General features: G+C 37.4%; 1 protein-coding gene across 1 annotated transcript in view; it reads left to right on the forward strand.

The window, feature by feature from the left end:
• The window catches only part of CDH2 (cadherin 2), a gene marked incomplete at its 5' end in the record, with an annotated part of 106315 nt that overhangs the window by 71231 nt on the left and 7621 nt on the right, over nucleotides 1-27463 (forward strand). The window contains 10 exons of the mRNA XM_029083856.1: nucleotides 686-830; nucleotides 1884-2056; nucleotides 6502-6639; nucleotides 6987-7172; nucleotides 9355-9611; nucleotides 11036-11178; nucleotides 12418-12651; nucleotides 12956-13189; nucleotides 14933-15072; nucleotides 26193-26357. Of these exons, the coding sequence (XP_028939689.1) occupies nucleotides 686-830; nucleotides 1884-2056; nucleotides 6502-6639; nucleotides 6987-7172; nucleotides 9355-9611; nucleotides 11036-11178; nucleotides 12418-12651; nucleotides 12956-13189; nucleotides 14933-15072; nucleotides 26193-26357 (1815 nt within the window). The remainder of the gene's footprint in view (nucleotides 1-685; nucleotides 831-1883; nucleotides 2057-6501; nucleotides 6640-6986; nucleotides 7173-9354; nucleotides 9612-11035; nucleotides 11179-12417; nucleotides 12652-12955; nucleotides 13190-14932; nucleotides 15073-26192; nucleotides 26358-27463) is intronic.

Here is a 27463-nt window from a genome sequence, read left to right on the forward strand (position 1 = left end):
CAGGCTCTGGCCTGGATACATAGGTTTAAATTTTCAGAAAATACTGTGTTCCTTTTTTTGACTGTCCAATTTAAGATGATTTAGGTAAACCTGACTGTCAAAGGCAGTTACTCAGTCCTTTTTGACAATCAGGGCATTAAATTTAAGTGTCTCAGTATTTTTGAAACTCAGTCCATAAACTTTAGCTTAATTTTAGCTTCGAATTTCAGTGTATTTACGAACAGTGATTTATCACAAACCTTACCTTGGTAGTCAGGTAACACAAATGTGTTCTATACACTTTCCCTATACATTCTTGTCTTTTCAATATCCATAATATCAGTAAAGAATTTTTGAAAGTGATGCCAGTGTTCATTCCCTGTGGAATGTTAATAAGTTGCTATCTGTTTGATTATTATTAAAAACAGATATATATATGACAGTAGGCATTGGTATTAATCAAAATTACGTGATCCAAAATAATTTTAAGCAAATCAGAGAAGTCTGCAACTCAGAATAGTTTAGAAGTTTGAACTGCAGTTCCATTAGCAACCTGAAAATTCAAATGGTCAATACGAGAGAGTATTGGCAGATAACAAAATACATCAAGCTAAAAATGTCTGGCCTGAAACTTCCTGCTACCATTATTGTATCTGTTTGTGCCTGTTTGTTGTTCAAATTCTAATACTTTTAATGATTTTTGCAGCTGAGAGCACATGCAGTAGATGTAAACGGAAACCAGGTGGAAAATCCTATTGACATTGTTATTAATGTCATTGATATGAATGATAATAGACCTGAATTCTTACACCAGGTTTGGAATGGGACAGTCCCTGAAGGATCAAAACCAGGTAATACATGGGTTTTAAAAGTGTATGTGTGTCAGGGAAGGGTATGCAGTAACATTGTGAAAGTGCCTTCAGACCTTTTAACACTTTCAGAGGTGTCTGATTAGTGTGATGAGCAAAATCTCAGATCCTGTCTTATTATTTCACCTTATTTTTAATTCACTTTTTACCACGCTAGGATTAATTTCCAAAAGAAGAAAGTATTGTGTACATAAACTAAAACAGAGAAATCTTTTAAGAATATTACTTCTAAGTTCCTGTTTTTGAAAATCCTATTTATAGTGTCACAGTTCTTACAGTTCTTTTCACGATAGCCATTGATGTTCATTTAGTTGACAGCTCAGGGTATAAGAGACTTTTAAAATATCAGCAGATCCAGTTCTAGTTCTGCTTCTCAAAGGCTTTGGAAATGCTGGGATTTGAAAGCAGTCAATTTCATTTGAATGCTTGAGAAAACCCTAAATGTTGTTCACATCTCATCAAAATTCTCATCTGCTCAGACTAAAGTTTTCACTATGGCTGAAACTCTTAATTTGTCAGTAGTGCAAAATTAATTTTTTAGAAAGGTTAGCACAAGAAATGTATTTTCTCACTTTGCGGTGTTGACTTGGCATTTGAGATGGAAAGAACATGCGTCTCAAAGACCTTTGAAAGAGTATTATTTACATTGATTTTCAATCACTATCAGTATGTGCACCAATTCTGAAAATTAAATATATTTCCTTTGGCCCAACTGGTAATGTTTTTAGCTAAATGTGAGGAGCTCTGTTGTTACAGAAATGTTATTTATGGCAGAATTGTAGGTTTTCATTGTTTATGGAGCTTCTTCAGTTATAGGCAAATCTGATATTTTATAAACACAAAAGTATTTTTATCTCCTCAGGTATTTTAATTACTCTGTTGGTGAGTCTTGCGTTTAACCAGTTTGTTTTTAGTAAGAGAAGGAATGTGCAGAGTTTACCAAAAGAAATACATACTTTGACCATTGCTTGTAAGTGATCTTGTGTAATCTGAGTAAACTGTTTATATAACATCAATTATTTATCCTGCTGCTAGGAACCTACGTGATGACTGTTACTGCCATCGATGCTGATGATCCAAATGCACAGAATGGGATGCTGAGATACAGAATCTTGTCACAGGCTCCGAGCAGCCCCTCTCCGAACATGTTCACAATCAACAATGAGACTGGTGACATTATCACCGTTGCAGCTGGGCTTGACAGAGAGGTACAGCAGGTCTTAATCCTCTAAGCTGGATTGTATTTAATATTGTGAAGAAGCACATTTTTTGCTAGTAACTTAAAACTACTTCTCTCCCTCCACAGTCTGAACTTTCTCCCTAGCAAAGAGGAAATTAGGATGGGGATGAAAATCAGACCCACTCGTTCTGTATATATAATCATGCTCTGGGGTCGTGGAAAGGATCTTATCTTAAAAACCTGTTTGCTGTTTTGGAACAGATACACACTAAAGCAGAGCAATGCAGATAAGGACTTGAGGTGCTTGGCCTTGGTGCCGAGATGGGAGGTGTTCCTCAACTCCATCCCTTTCCTCTTGCTGAGCTCCGTAGGCAAAGAGTCGATGGAAAATGGAATTGACTATACCTGTTATTTATTTTGAAAGCTTCAGGAGAGCTTTTAGCTTTTGGCCTCCCTCTGTCTTCTTCCTTACTCTACACAGAGAGTCGGTAAATGCTCAAAATCTTCTGGATGTTGTGTTGCTAAATTTGCAATAATTTACTTTTATTAAAAATAAATCAGAAAAAATATTACCAACTTTAAAATTTGAGAAGCACGTTTCTAAGAATTTAAACAGTCAGTATTGGAAGCTGCATGGAGACTTGTCTGAAGGCCTGGACACACATTCAAAACCTTTTTACAAAGATAATAATAAAAAAAATCTAACTGACAGTAATTGCCTGCTACAGTATGCTGGGCAAGTCCTGTTCTGTCTAGACAGTTCTTCACTGTGCCCACCACCAGAGGAGGAGGGTGCCAAATCCTCTGCTCTGTTCACCCATCTGTGAGGTGGGAATAAAAATATTTCCCTCTCAACTCCAAATCTGTTACATGGACTAACTGTGCTTTTGAACCACTTGAAAACTTCACAAGAGATAAGCATTATTTTATAAACAAATTATAAAAGCCAAACAAATCTTATTTCAACACATCTTGTTTCAACTTCTGTTCTACTAACCTCATTTTAGCTCATTAAATCTGAAGGATTTTTTAAACTGGATTTGCTGTTCAGCTTTTAGCTGTTTGCTTATACTTATTTAAAATGGAGAACTAAAATACTTTCTGATGCTCTGTGTTGGCTATTAATATTCTGATGCATTTCAGTTTGAAAGGGGCAATCAGTGTATTTGAAAAGCTAAACAGACTGCTAGATGTTGCAATTAATTTTTAAAGTTTTATTAACATTCATTCTATTTAACTTGGTTTTGAAGAGGATAGATTTGAGGAAAGGAAAATCCTGAACTTCAGTGTGTTACCCTGTTAAAAAAATTCACTGATCATCTTTTGACAGGTGGACTTTTAGAAGGACATAGCAATAACTCTGAGGTTTATTAGTTAGTAACTAGCTGTACCAGAGTGATTTAATTTGGAAGAAACCAGCTGTCTGTGGAGCTTAGACCCTCACATTAACAGTTGGAGAAGCCTTGTCATTTGCCATCAGTTTCCCTGATGGATCACTGTACTGATAGCCAAATGAGTATTTATAAACATTTCTTACACAGATTGAATATTAATGATTAATGTTAAATCATTCAAATATTAAATTAGACTAATATGAGATAAAATGGTTTCCTTCCCAAGCCATTGCTCTGCTTCCTTCATTTCCTGAGTCATTTTGTGGAAGTCAATTAAATTAGAAAGACTGGGAGTCTAGAAAGCTAGATCTGAATCAAGCAGCTCTTCTGACAGTGGGTTGGGGAGTGCCTTGTTGCACAACGTTCCTTGTGGTCCAGGAACCTCAGCTGGCTTAGCTGGGCTACCCACTTCTGCCATTCTGTGCTTTTGTCTGTCTTGACTCTCTTTGTAAAACTCTAATTAGGCTCATAAAATACTAGACACAATTTCAAATTGTTAAAATATGTGACCCATTATTTGTACACTTAAAAAAAAAAAAGTGTTTCCTCTGATAGCATTCCTTATCTGCTAGTGTTTTAGGTTAAGATCCACAATGCATTATTTATGCTAACATGTACAGGAGACAGGAGTAGAGTTGCTTAGATAGGGGACTCAGCTAAAGGCAGAAGAAATCTTTCACTTGTTATTACAAAAGATGCTCTTTCATGAAATCCAGCTGTTCTTATTTCTTCTGCTATTGCTGTGGAATTCATTTCAGCATTAAAACATCTGCCTTACTGCTGGAGTTGCTGAAGAAGTCAGGCAGGGTACTTAAATTTACACACTTGACATTCCTGCCTCATGTGAGGTTAATTCAGTGAAGTGCTCTTTTATTTGGCCTGTGTTGAAGTGGAAAGATCTGACCTGATGAGGTCTGCATTCTTTCTTGGAGCTGCCAGTTTGTTTTCGGATGTGTTGCTGAAAAGTCTCCATGCAAGCTGCTGACACATGCTCCACAGCTTATTCCTGGCTGCTTCTCAACCCACAGTAAAAAGAGAAGAGCCACCTTCCCCCAATTTCCCCATGCTTGGAAAGTTGTAGGCTTGTTGATCTTCTGTATGTGAATACTGGGAAGGGGGAAACACATGCAAACAAACAAAAGCACATGTAAGCTATCTTTTGGGGCATTTTGGGGGGCAGTTTCTAGTGCACTACTTCTGTTGGAATTAAATTAGACAATTGTACGGAATTTGAGTCTCCATGTAATAATAACAGAGTTTCCTTAAGTTGAAATTTGCTTCTTGGGATCAATGTGTTAAGACCCAGATGAATCAGAAGCACCTGCTGTTTCAATAACAGAATCATCTGGCTGCAAGATTCGCTTCAATACTGCTCTAGATTTTATTGCTTCACAATAAGTAAAGTATATATTTTTTTTCCAGGATGAGAGTTGTAAGAGTATTTGTTTAACTCCCTTGTGACTGTTTCTCTTGATGTCATGAAGCAAACCTTTAAGATGTTTATTCAAACCTTTTGAAGGTCACTTTGCAAGTATATTTTCCAAGACAGTATTTGTATACATATTCATGCATTATTAAACATATATATTGCATTTCTGTAGAAATAATTCTAGTCTTGCTTTTTTAAAGAACAGTGGGATGCATGTATAGTAATATACATTTGGAGTGTGTTGTGAGGTTTCCTTTGTGAAAGAGGACGTGAGCATTTTCAGTGGGAGATAAAGATTCATACAGCTTATTTTAAAAACTTATTCAAGGCTTGTATTTGCTGCTCAGAACCATGCATAACTATTAAATCTCTCAATGTCTGCCGTGGTGTCTGGCTGAAGTTTGAAAGAAAGTTTGACGTTATCAGTGCAGTTGTTCTTGCCTGTTTTTTTAATCATTATCCATAGTCCCTTTTTGTAGACAGTTTCCATGAGAAGTTCTTTGTTATATACCCCAGTGTTAAGTAGTGGGAGAAAATAAGGTACTGAGTGGAAAAAAAAAAAAAAGGTTTTCTTTCAGTATTTTTATTTTGCCAGAAGGTTTTTGCCAGTGTTAGTAAACCATTCACGAAAGTGATATTTCAAAGTGATAGCAACTCCTTATGTTTGTGCGTTTTCTTTTGGAAAGAACTGAGAGGTAACCCCTAGCTCTCCTCCGAGCTGGGAAGCTGAGCTGGTAAATGAAAAAGCATGCGCAGTATTCACATTTCACAGTAGAAACTGTTGATGAGTTAAAATCAATTTCTCAACAACTCTACACAAAAACACCTTTCTGGTTTTTTTGAGGGTTTTGTTGTTTTGTTTTTTTTTTTTCCCCCCTACCACAGCCTTGTCAACTTTGTTTAAACATGTAACCGGTTTTAGGTCAGGTCTCTGGGTGTTCCTGGTGTCTCAGGGAGCCCTGGCCCTGCTCCAGCCCTGAGGGGAGAGCGGAGGGCCTGCCTACGAGGCCGTTGGGGCGCGTGTTACCGGGGACAGGGAGCGGTGGCCATCTTCTGCCAGGGTGTTTAACAGTTATGGAAATAGCCAGTGTGGTTCTTCCCTCCTCCTTTCTCCCAGTGCCCTTACTGTTTCAGTTAGCCTTGACATCTTCGGTCTCCATAGCGATCTCAAGAAGTTGCAACAGCAATTTTACACTTGGGTTTGGCTGAAACAAAACCTTGGCAGTTGTGGCCGTTTGGCCAACAAACGTGCCTTGGCTCAGTTCTCCTAAATGCTTTTGAGGACTTACCCGGTTTTGGTATAAACTGTACTCTTGGTTTTTTTTCCCCATTTGAAATATGTTGTTAAATCCGTTATAATAGCATTAACTGTGTAAAGTGTTTTTGATTTTGAGGTGAGGAAGCAGGCAGTGTGTCCTTGTCTCAGTGATATCTGAAGAAAATCAAGCAGTAGTTCAGTATAGCTAGATGCAACCTGGTGCTGTATTCCTGTGGCTTAAACTTTGCTCCTCTCATTTTGGGTGATGCTAACTAGAATAAACAGTGTGATAGGCTCCATTGCTTAGCAAAGTGCAGTTTTGGAAACACCTGCTGTCCTATGGTAATGTTAGTTTTGTCTAAAACTTATGTTGATGTCATTTTGTGTTTTAGAAAGTACAACAATATACATTAATAATTCAAGCTACGGACATGGAAGGAAACCCAACATATGGTCTTTCAAACACAGCAACTGCTGTCATCACTGTGACAGATGTCAATGACAATCCTCCAGAGTTCACTGCCATGACTGTAAGTACAGGGTGGGAGGAACCGAAGGATGTGCATATTTATAATTTTTCTTGTTATATTCACAGATGGTAAATATTTATTACTTATTAAATAGCATACTGGCAGGCAGGATTGAAATACATGCAGAGTATAGATCCCTTAGATACGGTGTTCTTAGGCCAGAAGGCAAAAGCTAACAAGGGAATCAAACCATCAGTTTTCTGGGTGGCCTGAGGTAAACTTCGTTAGAGAAATTGTCAGAGCTCCAGTGAAGAGAGATTCACTCCCTAATGCTGATGAATGTTCAGTGTGGCCTGGCTCTTGCATGCTTCCGCAGCCGAGGTAAAATGTTTTCTTGCTTTTTGCAGTTCTACGGGGAAGTACCGGAAAACAGGGTGGATGTGATCGTAGCAAATCTGACAGTAACAGATAAAGATCAGCCCCACACGCCTGCATGGAATGCGATGTACCGAATGACTGGAGGAGACCCAACAGGTCGATTTACCATCCTGACCGATCCCAATAGCAATGATGGGCTGGTGACCGTTGTGAAGGTAAGAGATGCTTGCATTTTGGAGAATTAGGCAGAGATGGAATAAGTAGGAGAACACTGAGCAGGGGGAAAGATGTGAACTCCTGAGGCCAGCATGCGTCTGGAAAGTAAAATGGATGGGCACTCTCTGTCTTGTGGGAGTAAGCCATCTGTCTCTTGGAGCATGTCCTTGCTTTCCTATCAGTAGTATCCCAACTGATCTGTTTTAAAAATCAGCCTAGGTTGTTGAAAATGCAGATTTGGAAGCTTTATTTGCTAAAAGAGAGGAACTAGTCTGTGAAAAAGCGTTTGCTTAGTATTTATTGGTAGTACAAAGGAACAGCTTCCTATCTCCTGGCTTCCATTAGTAGTCACACTTATTGTGTGTGGGTTTTATGTCAAACATGTTCCCATTAAGGAACAGATATAGGCAGTCAAGGCACAATCAGAGAAAAAAAAGTGATAGGTGGGAGGCTACTTCTACAAGATGCTTTTAAAGACTGGCTATTTTTAAAACCTCATTTAAATACCTTTTATGGAATAACCTGTCTATCTTCATTCTCTAGCCAACACAGCTCTGTGTTGAGGGCTGAGTTATTTCAAGTGATAATAACAATGTGGTTCTATAATTAAACCTGCTAGTCAGTAACTGCATTTCCTCATGGCCCTCTGATAAGTGTTTCATCTCTGAGTTGGCCTGTTCTGGTTTTGACTGATCCACTTACGAAGTCAAATGTGGGATGCCAGTGTTCCCATTTGGAAATTAAAACATTAACTTTTTTTTTTTTATTATTGTACTTTTTTTTTTTTTTTTAATCTGCTCTGTATCTAGGTGAGAAAAAGTTACAGGTTTTTGTACAGCTATGGTGCTAATTCACACTAGGATTTTTTTAAGAACTGTCTCTGTTTTATAACTGCACTTCCCCAGAGGTACCAATTGTTATATTGCAGTCTTCCAGCAAGAATTATGTGAGTGTCTGGGCTTTGTAATTAGGCACATAAGCATCTTTTTCAGATTTAGGAATGGTATAAAACTAGAAGCATCAAGAAAAGTGAATTTAAAAAATGAATAGATTAAACTAAAGTATTATAAAGAGAAGCAAGCCTAAAATTCCAGACCTGTAACCTGTTGGATACAGCTTTGCTCACTTACAAATTTATTGTTAACAAATTCTGTCCCTTGTACTGCCAGAGTATCTCAGTGTTTTGCTACACCTGACTTGGTTTAACAAAAGAGTAGCAGCATGTGGGAGCCTCATTGGAGAAGAAACTTTTTTCCTGCAGATGCAAGGGACTGATGGGCCTGTTTGGAAGGGGGCCAGCCATACCATCTGAAATCAGAGGCTTTTAAAAAGCATAGGAGAATCAGTCTGAGGTGGTAAATGGCAGTTCTGCAGTTTAGCCAGCAGCACTTCTTTAAGCACCTAGACATGGGAAGAGTGGGAAGCCTGCCTACAGTTTTTATTGGCAGTGCAATGAGTTGATCTGCCAGCCTGTAAGAAAGATTGTATTGTCTCTTGTCACTGACTTTCCTACTGTCACGTGCCAACTGCCCTTGTTGTTGGCCTAGAATCAGTGCAAGTCATACAGTGCATAGTACTAAGGCAAATCTGGTCTTGGTGTATGCTTCGCTCCTGTGTAGCATGACAGAGGAAGTCTAGCCTCAAACTGTTTTTAATCCTTCTTAAATTTGACTTCTGGCTCAGTGAGGAAGTCCCTAAACTGAAGGTTGTCTGAACTGTGGAGATCGGAGCTATAGGTCTAGGTGGATTAGTTGGGATTACAATGAGTCTTTCTAGTGAAACATTAAAGGCATAGGAAAGTTTCTCTCCTCAGGAGAGTTCCTCGGGAAGCACATCTGCTCATGTGAGTGCCTGGTATAAATCTGGGAGTTTCTACATTATTTCCTGATGAAAATACTTGTTTCCTCATTTACCTCTAATGGCAGTACCAGAATAAGTTAAATTAAAAAATGACTATGTTTCTAGCTGTTCTGACTTCAAAATTTCTGGTGCTAAGCAAAACCCTAACCCAGTCTCGTGTTGAGGTGTTACACTGATTGTGTTCTCTTTAGGCTGTGTGCTCATTTTTGAGAAAAGCAGTACAAGTAATGTTTAAAAACATGCTTTAAAGTAAAAACGTTATTGTGTGTCCATCACTATTGCGAGTAAATCTTAATACTTCCTGCTTTTTGTTTTTCCCAGCCTATTGACTTCGAGACCAACAGGATGTTTGTTCTTACTGTAGCTGCGGAAAATCAAGTGCCTTTGGCTAAGGGGATTCAGCATCCTCCTCAGTCAACAGCAACCGTGTCCATTACGGTCATCGATGTGAATGAGAGTCCATATTTTGTTCCAAACCCTAAGCTTGTACGTCAGGAAGAAGGGCTACTTGCTGGTAGTGTGTTGACAACTTTCACTGCTCAGGACCCAGATCGTTACATGCAGCAAACTTCTCTAAGGTCAATATAAACATTTTGTAGTTATTTCACAATAAGAATGCAATATCCGTGTTACAGAATGGGTGGGGAGTGAAGGGATTGCATATGAAATGACTGCATTTACCATAGCACACACCTATACCAATACCTCCTGTAGCTTTTGTGTAGCACACTCTAAAGGGATTTTTGACTGTAGAGAAGGTGACCTGACCAGCATTCGTAGATCTGTAAACTGGGTCATCTTCTAATGCGAAGTCCCACTTCGTCAAGGTAGAATGAAGTTACGCGCCTGTGTTAAAGTATACATGGCATCCCAGCAAACGCAGTCAGAGCAGACACATGCTCGTGTGAACTCAGATCATTTGCAATTTAAATTAACTAATAATATTGACACAGCAGCAAAACCACGTCAGATTATTGATCAAATCTTAAGGGTTTTCTTCCCATTTATTCTCCAGCAATGCAGAGTGCTATTGTTGTCCATCTGTGAACTGTTGTACTGATAGCTTTTATCACAATTTGACCATAATTTGTCTAATGTGTAAAATGATGCTAAATGAGAAAAGTGAAGAGGATAAAACATGGAAATGTTAAAGCATGCTTTCACGTACCTCATTTAAAACGTGGTCATTGACTGCAGAACTAAAGCATAGCAGCTAGCCTTGGGCCAGGACTCAGGTTCCTAGTCTTATCCAACAGCTTTTTAGCTCATGTGGAGGAAACTACAGAAGTTACTTTCTTCTTTCCTTTCAAAATCAAGGTTCTTACAATTTTATTTTCTCTTAATTTTGGTTAGCTGTTGCTGATATTGTGTTCATTTCTGGACATAACCATCATAGACATGATAGCATAAGGACTTAAGGATTTATGCATTTTTAATGACCTAAGATAGCTTGCACTTGATGAATGTCAAAGGGCAAATTTATCGGATAGAAGGATGATTTTCAAAGACACTCCTCTTTTGAATTAAGATGAGAAGCATGCAGTAAAACCAGGGCCTCTAAAAAATTAAGTGCTATTGGAAGCGCTAGAATAATGCAAGATAATGCTGCTCTAGCACTCTTGATCCATTGTTAACTATCTCCTGCTCTCAGCACTCTGATAAAATAAAAGTTGGTATGAAGGTCTGGAGGTATAGAACAAGCAAGAGGGATCCTTAATGAAATAGTTTAATTGGGTCAGAATACAAATGATTTATAGTTTACTGTAATTGTAAGATTTAGTCTATTTACATGATAACTTAATTAGCAGGGCACTTCAAGAATATAAATTTAGGACTATTTTTAATACATGTTTTCAAGAATTTTAGCAACAAGGCTTAATTTTGTGAATTATTGTCTCCAAATTCCAAAAACGTGTTCAGAATACAAATTAAAATACTAATATTTTCTTTTTCAATATTTATGTTGGCAGATAAATAACACAACTTGTGATTACATACACAGGTACTCAAAACTTTCAGATCCTGCAAACTGGCTAAAAATTGACCCTATTAATGGACAAATAACTACTACAGCTGTTTTGGACAGAGAGTCAATATATGTGCAAAACAATATGTATAATGCAACATTTCTTGCATCTGATAATGGTATGTATCACCATTGTATGTTTTCAAAAATCTTTCTTCTGTGTAGTTGAATGGTATTCAACTTTACTGGAGCAGAAAACAAGATATGCCTAGAATACATCCAATCAGAAGTCTGCATTGGTATCAGACTTTGTATATTTCCCAGCTACTTGGGAAACAAGCTGAAAAATAATTCTATGAGTTTGGAGAAAGGCACTAGCTTAGTTACATTAGTCAGGTTTACAGAAGACTGAAAAAACTTGCAAAGGAGTTGCAGTCAGCTGAGTGAATGCACAACATCAGTCAACTTTATAGGGAGTAACATGTTTGGGGAGGGGTACTGTATTTTTCCACATTCAGGCTGCAGGAGTTCATAGAGAAAAGTGTCTTTTCATTGCCAGTTTGTTAATGACAATTAGCAATCTCTGTTGAGAAATGAGTGCTTTGAGTTGGACTGGAGCACTGTACTGATCACAGCTAATACCAAAAAGATGGACAGGTGCAGTTAGTAACGTTCTTGCATTAGAGGGGAAAACTGAAATGCTGGGGCTATTTACCTTGGAGGGAAGACAAATGGTAAAATTTTGCAAACTGATACACTATAACAAAGGTAGATCAACTATTTCTATCCTTTTGGCTGTGTTCTGAAGAAAAAAAAAAATAAATGGAATTGAAAGATTATGGGGGAGGTGGGGGCAGAAAGAGAACCATTTCTAATTATACTGAGAAATTCAGTGCCACATGTTCACGTAAATGTGTGACTTTATCAAGGTTTGCAGAAGCATCACGCATTCGATATGGATAGCAAGAATGTCTAGAAGTAGCGTGCTGAAAGTCAGTATTAGAAAGAACTTAAATAGCATGCTTGTGATAAAGGGTGATCATAAGTCTTCAAAATTAGAAATTAATTTCTCCAGAGGATGAACTATCCCAGTTTTGCACCTTTTTTGTCTGAAGTATTTGATGCGGACTCTCTGGAGAGGAACTAGCTGTCTAGTCAGTAAAGTAGTTGGATTCCCTGATCTGTGGATCTGCAGTTATTAGCTGAATTTTGCAGAGTGGGGCAGTTTTTCTGGAGACAGACTACATAAGAATTTGTATGTTACCAGGAGCAGTGCCAGTGTTAGATTGGCTTGATAAAGACAGAATCCCAGTACTGGGGTGAACACATGTACATGGTAATTGAAAAGTGTTGGTATAACTTTATTTAAGTAACTTTCCAAATGGAAGCAGGCTTAATACAACTTTATTTTCTTTAAGGAATCCCCCCGATGAGCGGAACTGGCACACTTCAGATACACCTGCTGGACATCAATGATAATGCCCCCCAAGTGAATCCGAAAGAAGCCACGACTTGTGAAACACTACAGCCTAATGCTATTAACATCACTGCTGTAGACCCTGACATAGATCCAAATGCAGGCCCATTTGCCTTTGAGCTGCCTGACACACCTGCTAGTATTAAGAGGAACTGGACTATTGTTCGAATTAGTGGTAATTAACATAACAAATCTTAATCATTTTAAAGAAACTATTGCATATGCTTTTCTATGTTTTCCTTTGGTGTTATTTTGCAATGTACGTGAATTTGGTTAATATGAATAGGAAAGCACCATAGTGTAAGTTTCCCAAAGAACAAAAAATTTTAAGAAACGTTCACAGTAAGAAAGAAGTCTGTTATCTTGAGTGTCATGTAGTGGGTTGAACAGTAAGTTAACACAGCTCAAAGATGAGCCATTTTTGCCAACCCACATGAGTAGTACATTACTTTTTAACAATTGCTTCTTTTCATACACAGGCGATCACGCCCAGCTCTCTTTAAGGATCAGGTTCCTGGAGGCTGGTATCTATGATGTGCCAATAGTAATTACAGATTCTGGAAATCCACATGCATCTAGCACTTCTCTGCTGAAAGTGAAAGTTTGCCAGTGTGACATAAACGGAGACTGCACTGACGTTGACCGCATTGTTGGCGCGGGGCTGGGCACTGGTGCCATCATTGCAATTCTGCTTTGCATCATCATCTTGCTCAGTGAGTAGATAGATCTCTTAACCCTCTTTTATTCTTGTTTTGTGAGTACCATCTTCTGGTTTAGTCCCGTGTACCTTGAAGATGGGGGAGAGATTAAAGACTCAAGTCCAATAAGTTTTGCTGCTTAGTTTAATGGCTTGGACAAGTATGAAAACTTTCTGATGGTAAAGCATTAGGAGTCTGTGAGATAGATTACAACTAGCACTTCGGTGGCAGTCAAGCCCTACAGCAGGTTTGCGAAAGAGGTTTTCCATCTGTGCCCATGGGCACTTTTTACATTACATCAGTGAGTGACCAGGTTGAAGATGTGATTAGCCCCCAGACATCTAGTCTCTCCTCTGCTGGTGGTGCTGTGTGATTTGACACCACCTACAGCAGGTAACAGTGCCTTTAAGGAGTGCTCTGGTGTTACTTCTGTTATGCTTCAGATTAATGTAACTAGGCTATTTGATTATTTTGGGAAGTAATACATCACAGCCCTTCATATAAGACCTGACAAGCAGGCAGCTATGCAGGAACAATGATATATATATGTGTTTAAGTACTACATAAAGCTGTGCTAGTATTTTATTTGGTGTCTAGTGCATTCAATAAGGAAATGACTAAACATCGTGACTAAGTGTCTGTCCAGTGTAGTAAATTAGACGCTAGCTCTCCTACACATTATGGTTAACTGATTTCTGATTGTGGTAGAACACAAGGAAGGGATTAACCTATTCAGAGTGTAATGTGCACCAGTCCAGAACATACAAAATGTTGGAAAGGAGTAATAAATAAATAAATTTTAAAAAGTATTTGAGCCTGGCTAAGCCTATGGCTGTACACAAGCACAGTACAATTATTTTCCTGATACAAGATACTCTTAAGATATTAGGTATGAATTAATAGAGCCTTAATGAAACTGTCAAATCCTTTAAGATATTCTTAATGTATTGACGTTCTAGCTACACTGGAGTTTATTTCCATGAAGATGACTGTGATTGGAAATATGTCTTTTGTATTCAAAATTCATTTATTCACATTTGTTCTGTTTGGTTTCTCATTTGGTTTTCTTTAACAGCTTTAGTTTGTAAACAAATAGTATAACTTAAAATTGTTGAGATTAAAGATTAAAAATACATAGTTTTAAATGCCACTGTGTTTTCCTCAACCTTGATTCCTCTTGCTTCTAAACATAAATCTAAACTTAGGGAACAATATGATCTGTTCTTGTGGACTGCTGAGCTGTATGTCAAAATGGCCTAATCTTGGTAATGGTCAAACATCAGAATTACTTAAACTGTATAAATTGCTATATATTCTTGGGACATAGCAGAAAAAAAATACAAATAATACAATCTTTTATAATTCTTGCCGCTACTGGAGAGATTCCCTTCTTAATCCAGTGATTTATGAAGCTTGGTCTGTCCTTACTTCTTTTCATGGCAAGGTTATTTTGCAGATGCAGAGTAGATTTGTGTTTTTGAATATGGGATTGATTTCCAAATCAAATTGCCTATAGTAGCCTGAGTTTAAACATCTCTTGCTTAAGCTGCCTTATATGAAATTTTTTATTTAAGAAAACAAAACGAAAATGCAACAAAACAAAAAACCCCACACCAGACAAACCTCATCCAGAACAATCAAAGCCAACTTTCTTGGCTTTTTTCTTTCTTTAAACCATGGTGTTAAATTTGTACAATTTTCTGTGGCTGTACTTCGGAATTAAGATGTAGTTTTGTGTCTTCCCTTTTTGCAATTTAGTTTTAGTTTTAATGTTCGTGGTATGGATGAAACGCCGTGATAAAGAGCGTCAGGCAAAGCAGCTCTTGATTGATCCAGAAGATGACGTGAGGGACAACATTCTGAAATATGATGAAGAAGGTGGTGGAGAAGAGGATCAGGTGAGGAATGATTAATGGTTTTTACGTATAGATTTGCACTTCACTGTGCACTTTATCTATTCTGTTTTCGTTGACGCGTTATGATAGGTAGCTAATTTTTGCATTGAATACTGAAGGCAATAAGTAATGTATTAAAAACCTAAAGTATAACACTGCTTTCTCATGATGTTTTTTGCAGTTCCAAAAATACCAGTGACTTGCATTTTGAATGAAATGTAAAACCCCAATATCTTGTCCACTTGAAGTCATAGCATTCTGACCATATTCCAACTAAGGCTGTTACATTTAAATAAAAATTAACGTGCTCTCACTGCAGTCTGTAAACCTTCTTCAGTCCTTGTCTAAGATCCTGTTCTGCAGCATTACAAGTGCAGGGTGCCTGATATAGTCTATTCCAAATGTGACCTTTTTTAGTGGTGGGTGAATGCCTTTAGTCTAGATACACAGTAATGTTGGCTATTGACAGATTGGCCACTATGGGGTTTTCAGCTTGGAAAGTATTTATATTTCAAGTAGCTGTCAGGGCATATCTGTGTTCATTCACATACCTTTCCAGGCAGGTGCCATATGCATTTACTCTCATATCACCTCTGGTTGAACCACTGCTGATATGTCAGAGGACTAGGAGTGATGGTATATGCTAAGAATAGTTTCTTTTTCCCCCTCTCTCTCCAAGTTAGTGAATTTCCAGGCAATACAATTTCCTTCTTTCAGAGGGGGTTTATTTAGTGCTTTATGAACATGACAAACAGTAGATTTATGCACATTATTAGTGGTAGAAGTAAGTGTAATAATTATGAAGGGAACAGTGCATATAATAGAGCCTAAGAAATTTTCCAGTAAAAAGCATTGAAAAATTAAGTGTAATTCTTCCACACATCCCCAGTCACAGTTATCCGGCACTTGAGTTATCTGAAAAGTCTCCCTTCACTGGTACACGCATTTATAGCTTGCTTCTGCTCATTTGTTTGTCTGAAATTTGTGTTCCCCTTCGTAATTTCCATGCTTCCTGCATTTCCCCAAGTACTATTCCTACTTCCTGGCTTTTCTGCATAACTTTCTTTTTAAGCAATTTGCAAAGGAAACTGCAGTTTATGCAGTTTTGGAAAATTGCTTATGTTACTAAATAAATTGAAGACAACCCTTTGAGTCTGTATATGTATTCCAGTTGTTTGTGCACAGATAGCTGGAGTACAAGATTTGCGTCCTGTTTGTGCATCTGTTACTGTGCAGAAGAGTTACAAGCTTAAAAAACATCAGGAAAACTCAGTCCTGTAAGAAGTAATTTTCCAGTTCACATATCCCCAGCTCTTTTTCACCCACAATTCTCTGGAGGGATCAGAGCAATTTTTATGTGGTTTTGGTTTTTAATTATTGTCCACACAACCCTCAGGTCAGAGTCACTTAGTTTAGAAATGGTGCTGAAGTCTCTCCTCTGTCCATCTTGTACTGTGTTCCTCTCCAGGGAAAGTGCTGTCTTTGTGAGAGGTATAGTCAAGGTAGTGCGGCAGGAGGTAACATTGTGTAAATGCCAGAGAGATCAGCATGTTGTAAACCATCCATAAGTGCAGCCTTTCGCCAGCAGTGAATGAGTATAGTGCACACAATGAAAGGAAAAACTGTCAATGGGTGGAGGAGCAATAAAGTGTAAGAAATGTGAAATTAGGATCATTTCCTCTCACAGTGAGCAGAGGAAACACCTAGACACAGAGAAGTTAAGGGCTTTACAGAAAATTGAATGATTTTTAGCCACAAAACCCATGGTTGCTTTCTTAAGACAAATTTTAAGGCTGCTGTTGCAAATTAATTGTGGCTGCAAGCCACATAGTTCAGATACACTGGTCTCTTTACTGATCCATTGAGCAGCTGACCATAGTTTCTAAGGGTTTGAAAGGTCTTTACACACTCCAAACTTAACAAACGTTGCAGGAAAAGAAAAGCAAAGCTCATATAAAATATAGCAAGCTTTTATAACCACTTCTATAGCAAGAGTTTTAGGACACTTTGTAGGCAAAAAGAGTGTAGGTTCTCCCACAGCTCTGACATTAGGAGTTTGTTCCTGTCTAGATTGGCTGAATAGAGAGCATGAACTTTTCACCTAGGCACTTAATTTTCTATCTACAATGGATGATGGACATAAATTCTGTCATGCTTTTCAGGGAGATTGTTTTACTTTATTTTGGTTGACATTATGTAAAATCTAATTTCTGCTTGTGCTTAACTATATGATAGTAGTTCCTAGGTTGATTGGGTTTTGGTTCCCTCCTTACCTCCCCTCACCCCCTCTGCCGAGGGGATAGAGGGAAGATTATATTTGGTTGGGTTTTATTTGGTTTTGCATGCATTTTATGTGAGATTTAAGAACTTGGAATGCTAAGCTTTTGAAATGTCCCAACAAGTTCCCTACAAATAGTAATCTCATTTTTGCAAACTGTGGCTTAGCAAAACTACTGTGCGAGGAAAGCTGTGTGCAGAACATTGTGGGCAAAAGGCATTGGCCGTAAATATCTTTGCATTTTTGTAAAAGTTAAAGTAAGTGTTAAAGTGTCAAAGTTAAAGTGTTCTAAAAAAGCATGAGACTGCCATCAAAAATCTATTTTCAGAATGAGGCCTCATAGGATAAAAACTGCCACTGTTCTATTAAAATCAAGAAAAATTATTTCATGTCATCCTTGCATCCACAAGTCATCAGTAAATGACACAGGAAAAATGCTCTACATCAGTATTAACTTTTTATGGTGCACTCTCCCCAAACCATCAGGATTGATTGCACAAGCAGCTTTGGTAGAAAGCAGCGCACAAGGTGACTCAGCAACACAGAACCATCCAACCCAGGGTGCATCTCATGCAGCAAAAAAGACAATGCTCAATTTCATGTGGATCTCCATGAAAACAGTATTTTTAAAAATTCAGATATTTCTATAATCTGTACCTTTTAAAATTACTTACTTCTATTTATAGCAAGCAAATTACTTAGGCCTTTTTAAAATCACCTGCTTTTCTGGATGAACACATGAAGATTTACCCTATGTGGCCTCGTATTTTTCTTGTTTTTTCCCAGATGCGTAGGTGACTTGAAGATGTGGCTGGTAGGGCTTGAAAATAAATGACAGAATTTAGGATTCTGCATCCTAAACCAAACTACTTTAGACTTGTGATTTTGCTTGTGGAGTAATTGATTTATTTAAGAGGGTTTGTTTATTTATTTTGAAGCTATGCAGTTGGCTTTCTTAGCTGTCACGGCAGACCCAGAAACTCCTGAAGCATACCAGGCATGTTCCTTTCAAACATGCTATCAGAGTAACGTCTCCCTTGACAAATTTGATGAGTTTCAAATTCCAGCTGGTTCCTTTGAGTCATAGCAACTGTCAACAACAAGGTGGAACTCCTGCTTGATTTTCATATTTTTGTTTTCTCCTGTACTACCTTTTATAAGGAATTACGATGTGAAGTCTGTCATAAAAGAACAGTTTATTCCATCGTGAAGGTCTTCTCTTAATCCCGTTTGAGGCCATCTTGGCCTGCCGTTGTTTAATCTGACAGACTGAATGCTTGTAAAGAAAACTGAGGTTCTTGAATGATTCATAGTCTTCCTCTAGCCTGGCATGATGTACACAGCAGTTGAGAAAAATGCTTTAAATTCCCTAAGCCAGAAAAACTCTTTAGCTGTGGGTCATAACTGAAGTCAGCCTGCTCCCCACTGAAGAGCACTGACAACACTGGAAATGTTCTGAACATCTTTCACCTAAACTTCTGTGTCTCAGAAATATGGACTGAAAACCTGACTCTGAAAGCTGTACAGCACTCACTGCTGTCATTCCAGACAGAAGTATTTTTTCCTGGTATCAGAAATGGTCATTGTACTAGCAGAAGTTTGGGACAAGGGAGGAAGGAGAGGGGGCAGTGATAGTCCAGATAGAAAGTCTGCAGTTCTTCTCAGGATTTGTTTAATATTTTCTAGTTTAAACAATTTGGTCACCTGACTTTCAGGAGCTGGGCCATGAGAAGCTTTGAGTCAGCATCATTCCACAGAAGTTCGTGGGACTGGTTTGGTTACTGGTTTGGGAAGGCAGCGGAATGTTTTGCTTTGTGGGGGTTTTTTTAATTCCATGTAAACATTTAACTCGGCAATTGGGGGCCAGGGGGACACTGCAATTTGCTATATTCTGAAATAGATGTGCCGAGTTGAGATACAGATTACGAAGCTGGGAGTGACTGTCTTGATTATTAACGCACCACATGATCTAGAGTTTGTAGCTGTTCAGCAAATGGCAGGCGTGCGCTACAAGTGACAAACGTTCTCCCCTGTCATGATGTGCTCTTAACTTGTAACAATAGTCAGTTCTAAATACCAAAACCTTACGTTGGCTGAGTGTTAAAGCACTTAGCACGTGACCGCAGCATACTTCGTGCACATAGCAGATCACAACCCATAAACATCACATACCTCACAGGTCATTCGTGTGATTTACATCAAGGCAGTGGGTACTCGGCTGGGATATGTGCAGCTAACTAAAATCTAACTGTAATAGATTTTTTTTTTTTTTTCAATTTAATTGCTTTTGTATACATCTCATTGCATGAGATGATCTTCTCATTTCCTTTGAGCCCATTTCTATAATGTTTTCTGAATTTTAGTAGTACTTGTTTGTGCAGGTGGTCCTGTTGAAGCAAGTTGCCCGAACCAGCTGGGTGGCATGCTTTGAGAGTATTGCAGATCAGCTGTTTTAAACCTATTTTAATCCTGCCCTCGGATCTCATCAGCACAAGAGTTTCTATTGCAGTGATTTTACTATTATTCAAAGTATTTGTCTTCCTAAGGATTCTGTGTGTTCCTTTCTACATCTACATTCTTAGAAGTGTATTCAGGTGTTAGTTAATAGCTTGCTTTTTGTCATGTTTTGTTATATATTTGTATAGAGAAATAAAATAGTAGTATTTATTTTATAGATGATAATAGCATTAAAAATAAAAACATAATGGTTTATTTTTATGTGTGCAGGATCTAAATTCTAAGCAGACATTTTTTCCTTTCTAGAAGGGGTAGCTTTGTTCCAGCATTTGTGTGCCATTGATAAAAACAAAATGAGTGATCCTTTGGATTTTTTTTTTTTTTTCTTTTTTTCTTATTGTTGTCACTTTCTGTTAAGATTACACTGGTTTTGTGTGCTGGGTCTTGTCATAACCTCTGTTGTAAACATGGCAATGGTCCTTAACTACTTGATGAACTTTGTAAATCCATTTAATTTTTTTTTTTTCCACCACCCTATCAGAGTATTATTCAGATCATTTGCTTTCACTTTCTAACCTTTATTTTGCATTGTATTAAGATTGGAGCTTATATTATGTTTAGAAATTTTAATGATAATGAAATAACTGTTGCTAAGATATCCCCAGGAATATACAGTATTATAATTAGAAGGTAGTTATTTTGTGGATTGTGTTTGTTTACTAAGACACTAACTTCATTTTTTTGAATGAGTGACTCATGCAGTGCTCTTGTGAAGGAAATACTGTCATTCCTTGGTGAATCTTTATCTCATCATACAAAAAGTAATGTTTCCATAATTCCATTACAAAATTGTTTTGAGTTTTATTTTATCCTATCTGGAACCTATGCTTGTTACTGTGTTTTATCTGCAGCTGGAGTTTAACTTAAACCTTTTTATTATTAAAAAGCAAAGCTAGCTTCTTGGTTATATCTTAAAAATTATTAACTTGTAATACTCCAGATGCATCTATAATAAAAACAAATGGGAAAAGCAATATGGCAGAAAGTAATCAAAAAGTCAGCAGCAACCAAACAGCAACTGTTAGTGCAAGCATTTTAACTAGCCTCCCACCTGCAGCCTACATCTAGTCAGTCATCTGTGCTTTGCTTTTTTTGGAGTGCCATTATTTCAGCAGATGTAAGATTTAGGGCAGGTTGGGGCATTTTTCAGAACTCGAACCATATTTTATGTGCGAATTTCTTGGAGTTTTTTGGTGTGATGTTTGAGGGTAAGATATAGCAGGATTGGTTTTCACTTACTATTTCTTTGTTTTTAAAAGACCTTGGCAGATGAGAACATTCAGCTGTGTAAAATATTTCTTCCCTTACTTCCCCATCCCATTTCTCTGTTGGGTTAGAGAGTAATTGTCTTTGGAACACAAAGGCAAAGTAGAACATGTGTTTCATCCATAGGTGCTTCAAGTCATAGTTTGTTCTGCTGTCTTAAGCCAACAATAAAATTGGGTTTACACTAAGGCAACATCCTGGAAAAGGGGTGGGTGAAATGCAAACTTCTGCCAATGCTGCTTTAGATGCACTTAGACCACTGCAGCTGATTTTGTTCAGTGAATGACACTTAAACTCTCACTGTCAATTAAATTGATTATTTCTTGCATGGGGATAGAGCTGAACTTTCATCTTTCTTTGCAAAGGCTGCATCCTTTGAAAATGAGAAACAAGTGTAGTGGTTTTGTTCTATTAGTCATAATGTCCAGGCCTGTATTCATGCGTAGCCAAAGCTTTAGTTCTCTACAAAGTAAAAAAATAAGTCATCCCTAAAAGTGTGTAATACAGTCTAGTGAATGGCCAGAAAATATACTAAGAGCCCTTAGATAACAGATAGGCCAGATTCATAAATCGTTAATGAGTATGTCAGGTTGCATGTATCACTCTTAGTGTTAAAACTTCTTAGTAGTGGAAAGCTTAATTTATATGTAATATATTCCAATATTTTCAGTGTTTTCCCATCTGGAAAAAAGTCAGTCCCATGTATGCACAGCAATTTATAGTTTTAGTGAGTTGTGGTTTGATTCTGTTATTTGCAGTTCTGCTTTATAATGTTCCAGTATGCGTTCATATAAAGCAGGTCCGGTTTCTGTAAAAATTTTTACTTTAAGTTTTTGCCAAGAACTTAAGTAAATCTTCCGAAATACAAACACGAGTAGAACAGCTAATCCTGGAGAAAAAAAGTTAACTTTATAAAACCAGAAGCTTCTGAGGAACTCTTATTTCCTGGCCTATACCATCATTTTTTTAATTACGTTTTTTTTTCCCCCCACCCAGAGATTGTAGAATCTAGTAACTGTCAATCAGAAAGCAAGGTGCTTTTTAAAAAAAAATCTCTCCTTCTACCATAACTGATGACTGCTGTATGCGGGATTGTTACTTAAGTGCTGTTAAATGAATAGCTGCCTTGAACAAGAGGAAATTGTTTAAAGGAAGAGATTTTGAAGGCTGCATTTTATTGTTTCTTTGTAAATCAGTGATTACTGGGGAATATATATATAAAATGGCCTTTTTTCTATTCTGGATGTTTCTTCTGTTCAAGTTGAGATGTTTGGACTGTGCTTCCAACTACTGTGTAGATGTTCTTAAATAAGTGCTTTTTGGGGTTTTGGACCCTTCTGCCTACACATCTGGTAAGGTGGTTAATTTGTAGGTCTTGATTAGCTGGTTTTGACATTTAGCACCATCTCACTGGGATCTCATGTTTCAGGAATGTGAGATGGGAGCTAGTAATGATGTAGGTTTTCGCTTAAAAGTGACTTAGAACCAAGTGAATACCTAATAAGGTCAATGTTTGGAATCAGCTTGGAGGGGAGGGGGCTGGTGGGGTTTTGCAAGGTTTTTTTGAGATCTGTTTAATTTCACAAGATGCAACTTCTGATAAAATGCCCTTTTAGTACACTGTGACTTTCTAAAAACAAAAACAAATTGAAACCAGAAGTTTTTCTGCTTTAATACAGATGTCAGGGGTTTTTTCAGCAAGAGCAAATTGTAATGCCAGAGATGCTAACCAAACAGACGGAAGTGTTGGTGGCTACATCAAGAGTTATAGTGATAAAGCATTAATGTTGTCATCTATTTAACCACTAGTTATCTAAAAGGTAGCTGTATTGTCTCATCCAGTGATATCAGATCCCTTTATAAACAAGGGGAAAGACAAGGGATCATTCCACTTGCTTCACTTGGGTCCGTGTCATAGAATGGGATGTTTCTGTTTCCCTGTTGACTGTAGAGATGGACCATCAGACTAGTCTAAATTTCTGGTTTCTAAAGGCCTGAGTTTTTGCTAGATGCAAAACAGGAGTGAACTAATATGTTTTAGCGACCTTTCGATAGAGAAAAAATAATACTAGATTCTCCCTTCCATTAACAATCTCAGCTTGTCCAGAAGTTGGAGGAGGAAAACCCAAACCCTCTGTTTGCATTTGTTTAAGTCCAAATGGAAGGAAGGGAAAAGAGGTATTTGTTCTAAAATTGCTGGAGTTAGGGCTAAACAGCATAAATAAGTAAATAAATAACTCTGACAAAAATTGTCAGCCATATGAACTAGATGCTCTAACTTTTGCTCAAGTACATTTCCAATGGAGGGCCTAGTCTTCTTCTTCATTAGTCTCTCAGCAGATAGTAATTATGAAAAGGTTATATGAAAAAAGAGTGGAGCAAAGACAAAACATTGTTGAATTGTGGTCCTGAAATTAAGAGTAAAAAAAATGACCCAGAATGTTGCTCCAAGCTGACTGTCCCAACCTATCCCAGCTCATCTTGTTCTCTGTCTGAAGTCTTCCATTTAGCTGTCACTTTTGCAGTTAACCATCTTAACAAACTCTACTTGAGACTAACCTTAAAGTCTGTTCAGGAGCTTTAGGTAATAGGTGAAAAGCTTTCCTATTTTGCTAGCTGTGAATGCAGTACTGAGTGAAGAGATGGAATTTCAGCAGCCCTAAACAGCTTACACCTTGGCTCTTCAAAGCGTTTTTCCTTCTTGTACTTCGCAATAATTGAGTAGAGTTGACTTTAGACAGAATGTTGAAACACCTGGAGTCATTGCATGATGCTGTGTTTGTACGTCACGAAGCCATTTTGGGGAGATGGTGGATGACTTACCATACCTGACTGATGTAGAGTTAGTATTGATTTTAATGACAGGAGAGATCTGAGATTCTGTGGTAATAAGCACAATGCATCTTCTTTTCCTGTTCAGACACTAATAGATCTGCAAAATAATTTTTCCTCTGATAGAAGGCTAGATGGCAGTGTCACAGATTACCCTAGAAAAGACAACCAAAGTGGGAGTCCACATAAGGACACATTCTGCATTGCTGTTGTCTTGCAGTTACCAGTCTTTGCTGTCTTTTTAGCTGTACAGCCTGGAAATGTCTCATACATACACACAAGAGGATGGCCTTAGATGTGAAGAAAGACTGACTGACTTGATTCATATTGCATTTCTGTATGACCATGAATCAGAAAGAAGTGTATGCATATATGACTGGGTGTAAAAACACATTATCTTTATAAAACTGAAGTGACCAGAGAAGCACTCCTGGTTTTAATATATTGTTATTTAACCATACCTGTTTGAATTCCTCCATAATGAAATGCTCAGTATTTTGAAAAAAAAAAGAAAAAAAAAAAAAAAAGAAAAAAAAAAAAATTTTTCATTTCTCCCTGTTGGTGTTTGCCACCTTTATCTTTTGGGCGAGTGTGAAAAGCACTCGTGTTACCTATTTATAAATTCTATAAAGTACATTCTTCTCTATTCAATAGGTTTTTCTGATAGCATGTCTTTAAACTATTTTGAATTATTTTACGTAATAAAAAGGGAAAGGATAAAAGTTCTGCTCTGTTTACTTTTCTTCTATTCGTACCGCTTCACGCTGATCACTTATTATTCTGTTTGGTACATGAAGAACCGAAGGGTAGAAGTTACAGCTCTGCCCCAAGGAACTTGTAATCTAATTAAAGCATATGAAACTGCATTCTCAGATCTCAGTGGAGCTGTTCCACCTTTTTTGACTGTATATTTGTGTGCAGTCAGATGAGGACCCAAGTAACAAATTAGAAGAGGTAGTGGATTTGATAGTTACAGTTCTTACAACAAACTACCTTCACTGCTGTCAACAGACCTCTCCTCCTGTTGAAAAGTCTCTTTTTGGGGTCACAGTAAGACAATACTCTCAAGGGACCTATATCCTGTGAGGTGACAGCAGAAGTAAATGCTTGCCTTCCTTCCTTTAGGAGCCACTTAGGAACCAATGAAAATACTATTGTTTGCACAGACAGCTTCCAACAAGTTGAGATTATAAATAAGATTTTTACCAGAACAACACTGAAAAATAGAAACTGATGATAAAGGAGCTTATTTAGGATGCTTCTCAACTGCTTGGATTATTTGTGGGGCAGGGTATCTGGCATACAGTAGAGTTGGCATAAGCCCCAGTCTACTGGTAGTTCATGAATGGCTTTAGTTTAAGCCTTTAAGCCCGGTTCTTTGTTCTGCATTTTTACCAGTGCCTTGTGCAAAGGCATCCTAGAGCATGACTAGCTTCTAGACACGACAACAGTGAGGTGAATGACATTGCTGAAATCCATCACACTGTGCAAATAGTATTCAGGCATAGCTATCTTAAATGCATAAACATTTATCTAATTAAAATTTTTATATACATACATACTCCTTATTGGAATTCATAGTGCTATGCTAGCTTCATCAGTCTGCCAGAGTTTGAAACTGCAGCATCAAGTACTTAATGAACAGATCCATGAGTAATCTCTAGAAAGTGCTTAGAATTAAGGCCAAATCTGAGGAGCTTTGTACTTCTTATGACGTTTTTTCCCCCTTTGGCTTTCATATTATGGAAGCCACATGAAACAGAAAGGAGCCTTAAATTCATTCTTTGAAGGTATTATAAAACACTGCAGAGCAGTGCGCTTGCCTCTTTCTCAGAATGACAATGTCTGGCATTTATTTGCTTAGAAAAATAAGAGTTGGATTCGGCATCTTTGCTCTATCCAGTAAATCATTATTACTAAGGCAAAGTGTTTTGTCTTTTAATAGTGCTTCTCAAATCTTTGCTTCTCAATGGAAAATGTATGAAAAGCTCTATAAATCTGATGGAATAGAATCAAAACGGTAGATTCGGGGAGTGTAAATCAAATAACATCTTGATGTTATGCAAATAACAATGTTATGGACTTATTCTCAGTAAGCATTACAATCCTGAAAATAGGACTTCTGGTGAAATGATACTTTGCATTTTCCCTTTTTCCCTCCTCATGTTTCCCCCTGACACATATTGTTTGAAATTCTCCTAACATACTGTCTTTGCTTCATGTTTTGCAGGATTATGACTTGAGCCAGCTCCAGCAGCCTGACACTGTGGAACCAGATGCCATCAAACCTGTTGGAATCAGGCGTCTTGATGAAAGGCCAATCCATGCGGAACCTCAGTATCCAGTCAGATCAGCTGCTCCTCATCCTGGGGACATTGGGGACTTCATTAATGAGGTAAAGGAGAGGAAAAAGTTTCCTCCTAAGGTCTGATAAGCTTTTGTATTTTGTTAATTGTACTCTGCATGAGTAGCTGTTATGTTTGAACATAATAACTTTTTCAAACTAACTTAGACAATTAAAATTGTCTTGCTAGATAGAAGTAAATATGTTCTTTTAAAGTGCAGGCAAATTTAATTAACTCATTCAAACAGAAAGGGAAGATATATCAATTAACTTCTGTACATTTGTATTAATTACATTCATAATATGTTATCAGCTGCAACCACAGTATCTTCAAGCTGGATTATGATATGGGTTCCAAGTAATAAATAGAGTAACAAAATTATAGTTTAGCCTAAATTCATTATTAATTCACGGTCATTTAATAATGGAAGAAGTTCATTTTAATTTTCTTCATACATTACCCTTTGAATCCAGATATTAGTAGAAATTCAGTACTTTGAATAAGACCAAAAGAATTCCATCAAATACGATTAGTGAGCAGGGCAGCTAAATTAAATGTTATGTAAGTGCTTTTAATGCTTGTCTTGTCATAGAGCTTTAAAAGTCTTTGCATGATCTTTGATTCTTTAATCTAATAAAGATAAATGTAAGTAAGATTCAGACTATACCAGATTACTCACAGTTCTGGAAGAAATGCTCCAACAAATATTTGTTTCATTAGTTCTGTCACTGGTCAGTCTTAAATGATGGGTTTTACATAATTTAAGAGAGAATGTGTTTCTTGTGCTTGCTGGTTATAGGAAAACAAATACTAACCAAAAATTTACCACTTAAAAATAAGCTATATTCTGTAGATGAATAGTGGTAGTTAATTATTTCCTGTAATTTTCTTATATCTTCCTTGGCAATTAGAGCTGGAAAAGTATTGCAGAACTGTTTTTGCACATGTGTTTATTCTTGTTGCTTGAAAGAAAAGTCAGGCTCATATATTAAACTCTTCTGTGTTAGCAACGTGCAGAAAAACGAGTTTGCTCCTTTTAAGGTATACAGCGATACAATTGTAAGAAAACCTACAGGGAGATGACTATCAGGAAGTGTACAAATATTCTCATAAGACATTGTATTTTAAGAGACTCAAGGTTTGGGGAAGAGCTGTG

The sequence above is a fragment of the Antrostomus carolinensis genome, unplaced genomic scaffold, assembly GCF_000700745.2.
Source record: "Antrostomus carolinensis isolate BGI_N321 unplaced genomic scaffold, ASM70074v2 scaffold4240, whole genome shotgun sequence".
In the NCBI taxonomy this organism is placed as follows: Eukaryota; Metazoa; Chordata; class Aves; order Caprimulgiformes; family Caprimulgidae; genus Antrostomus; species Antrostomus carolinensis.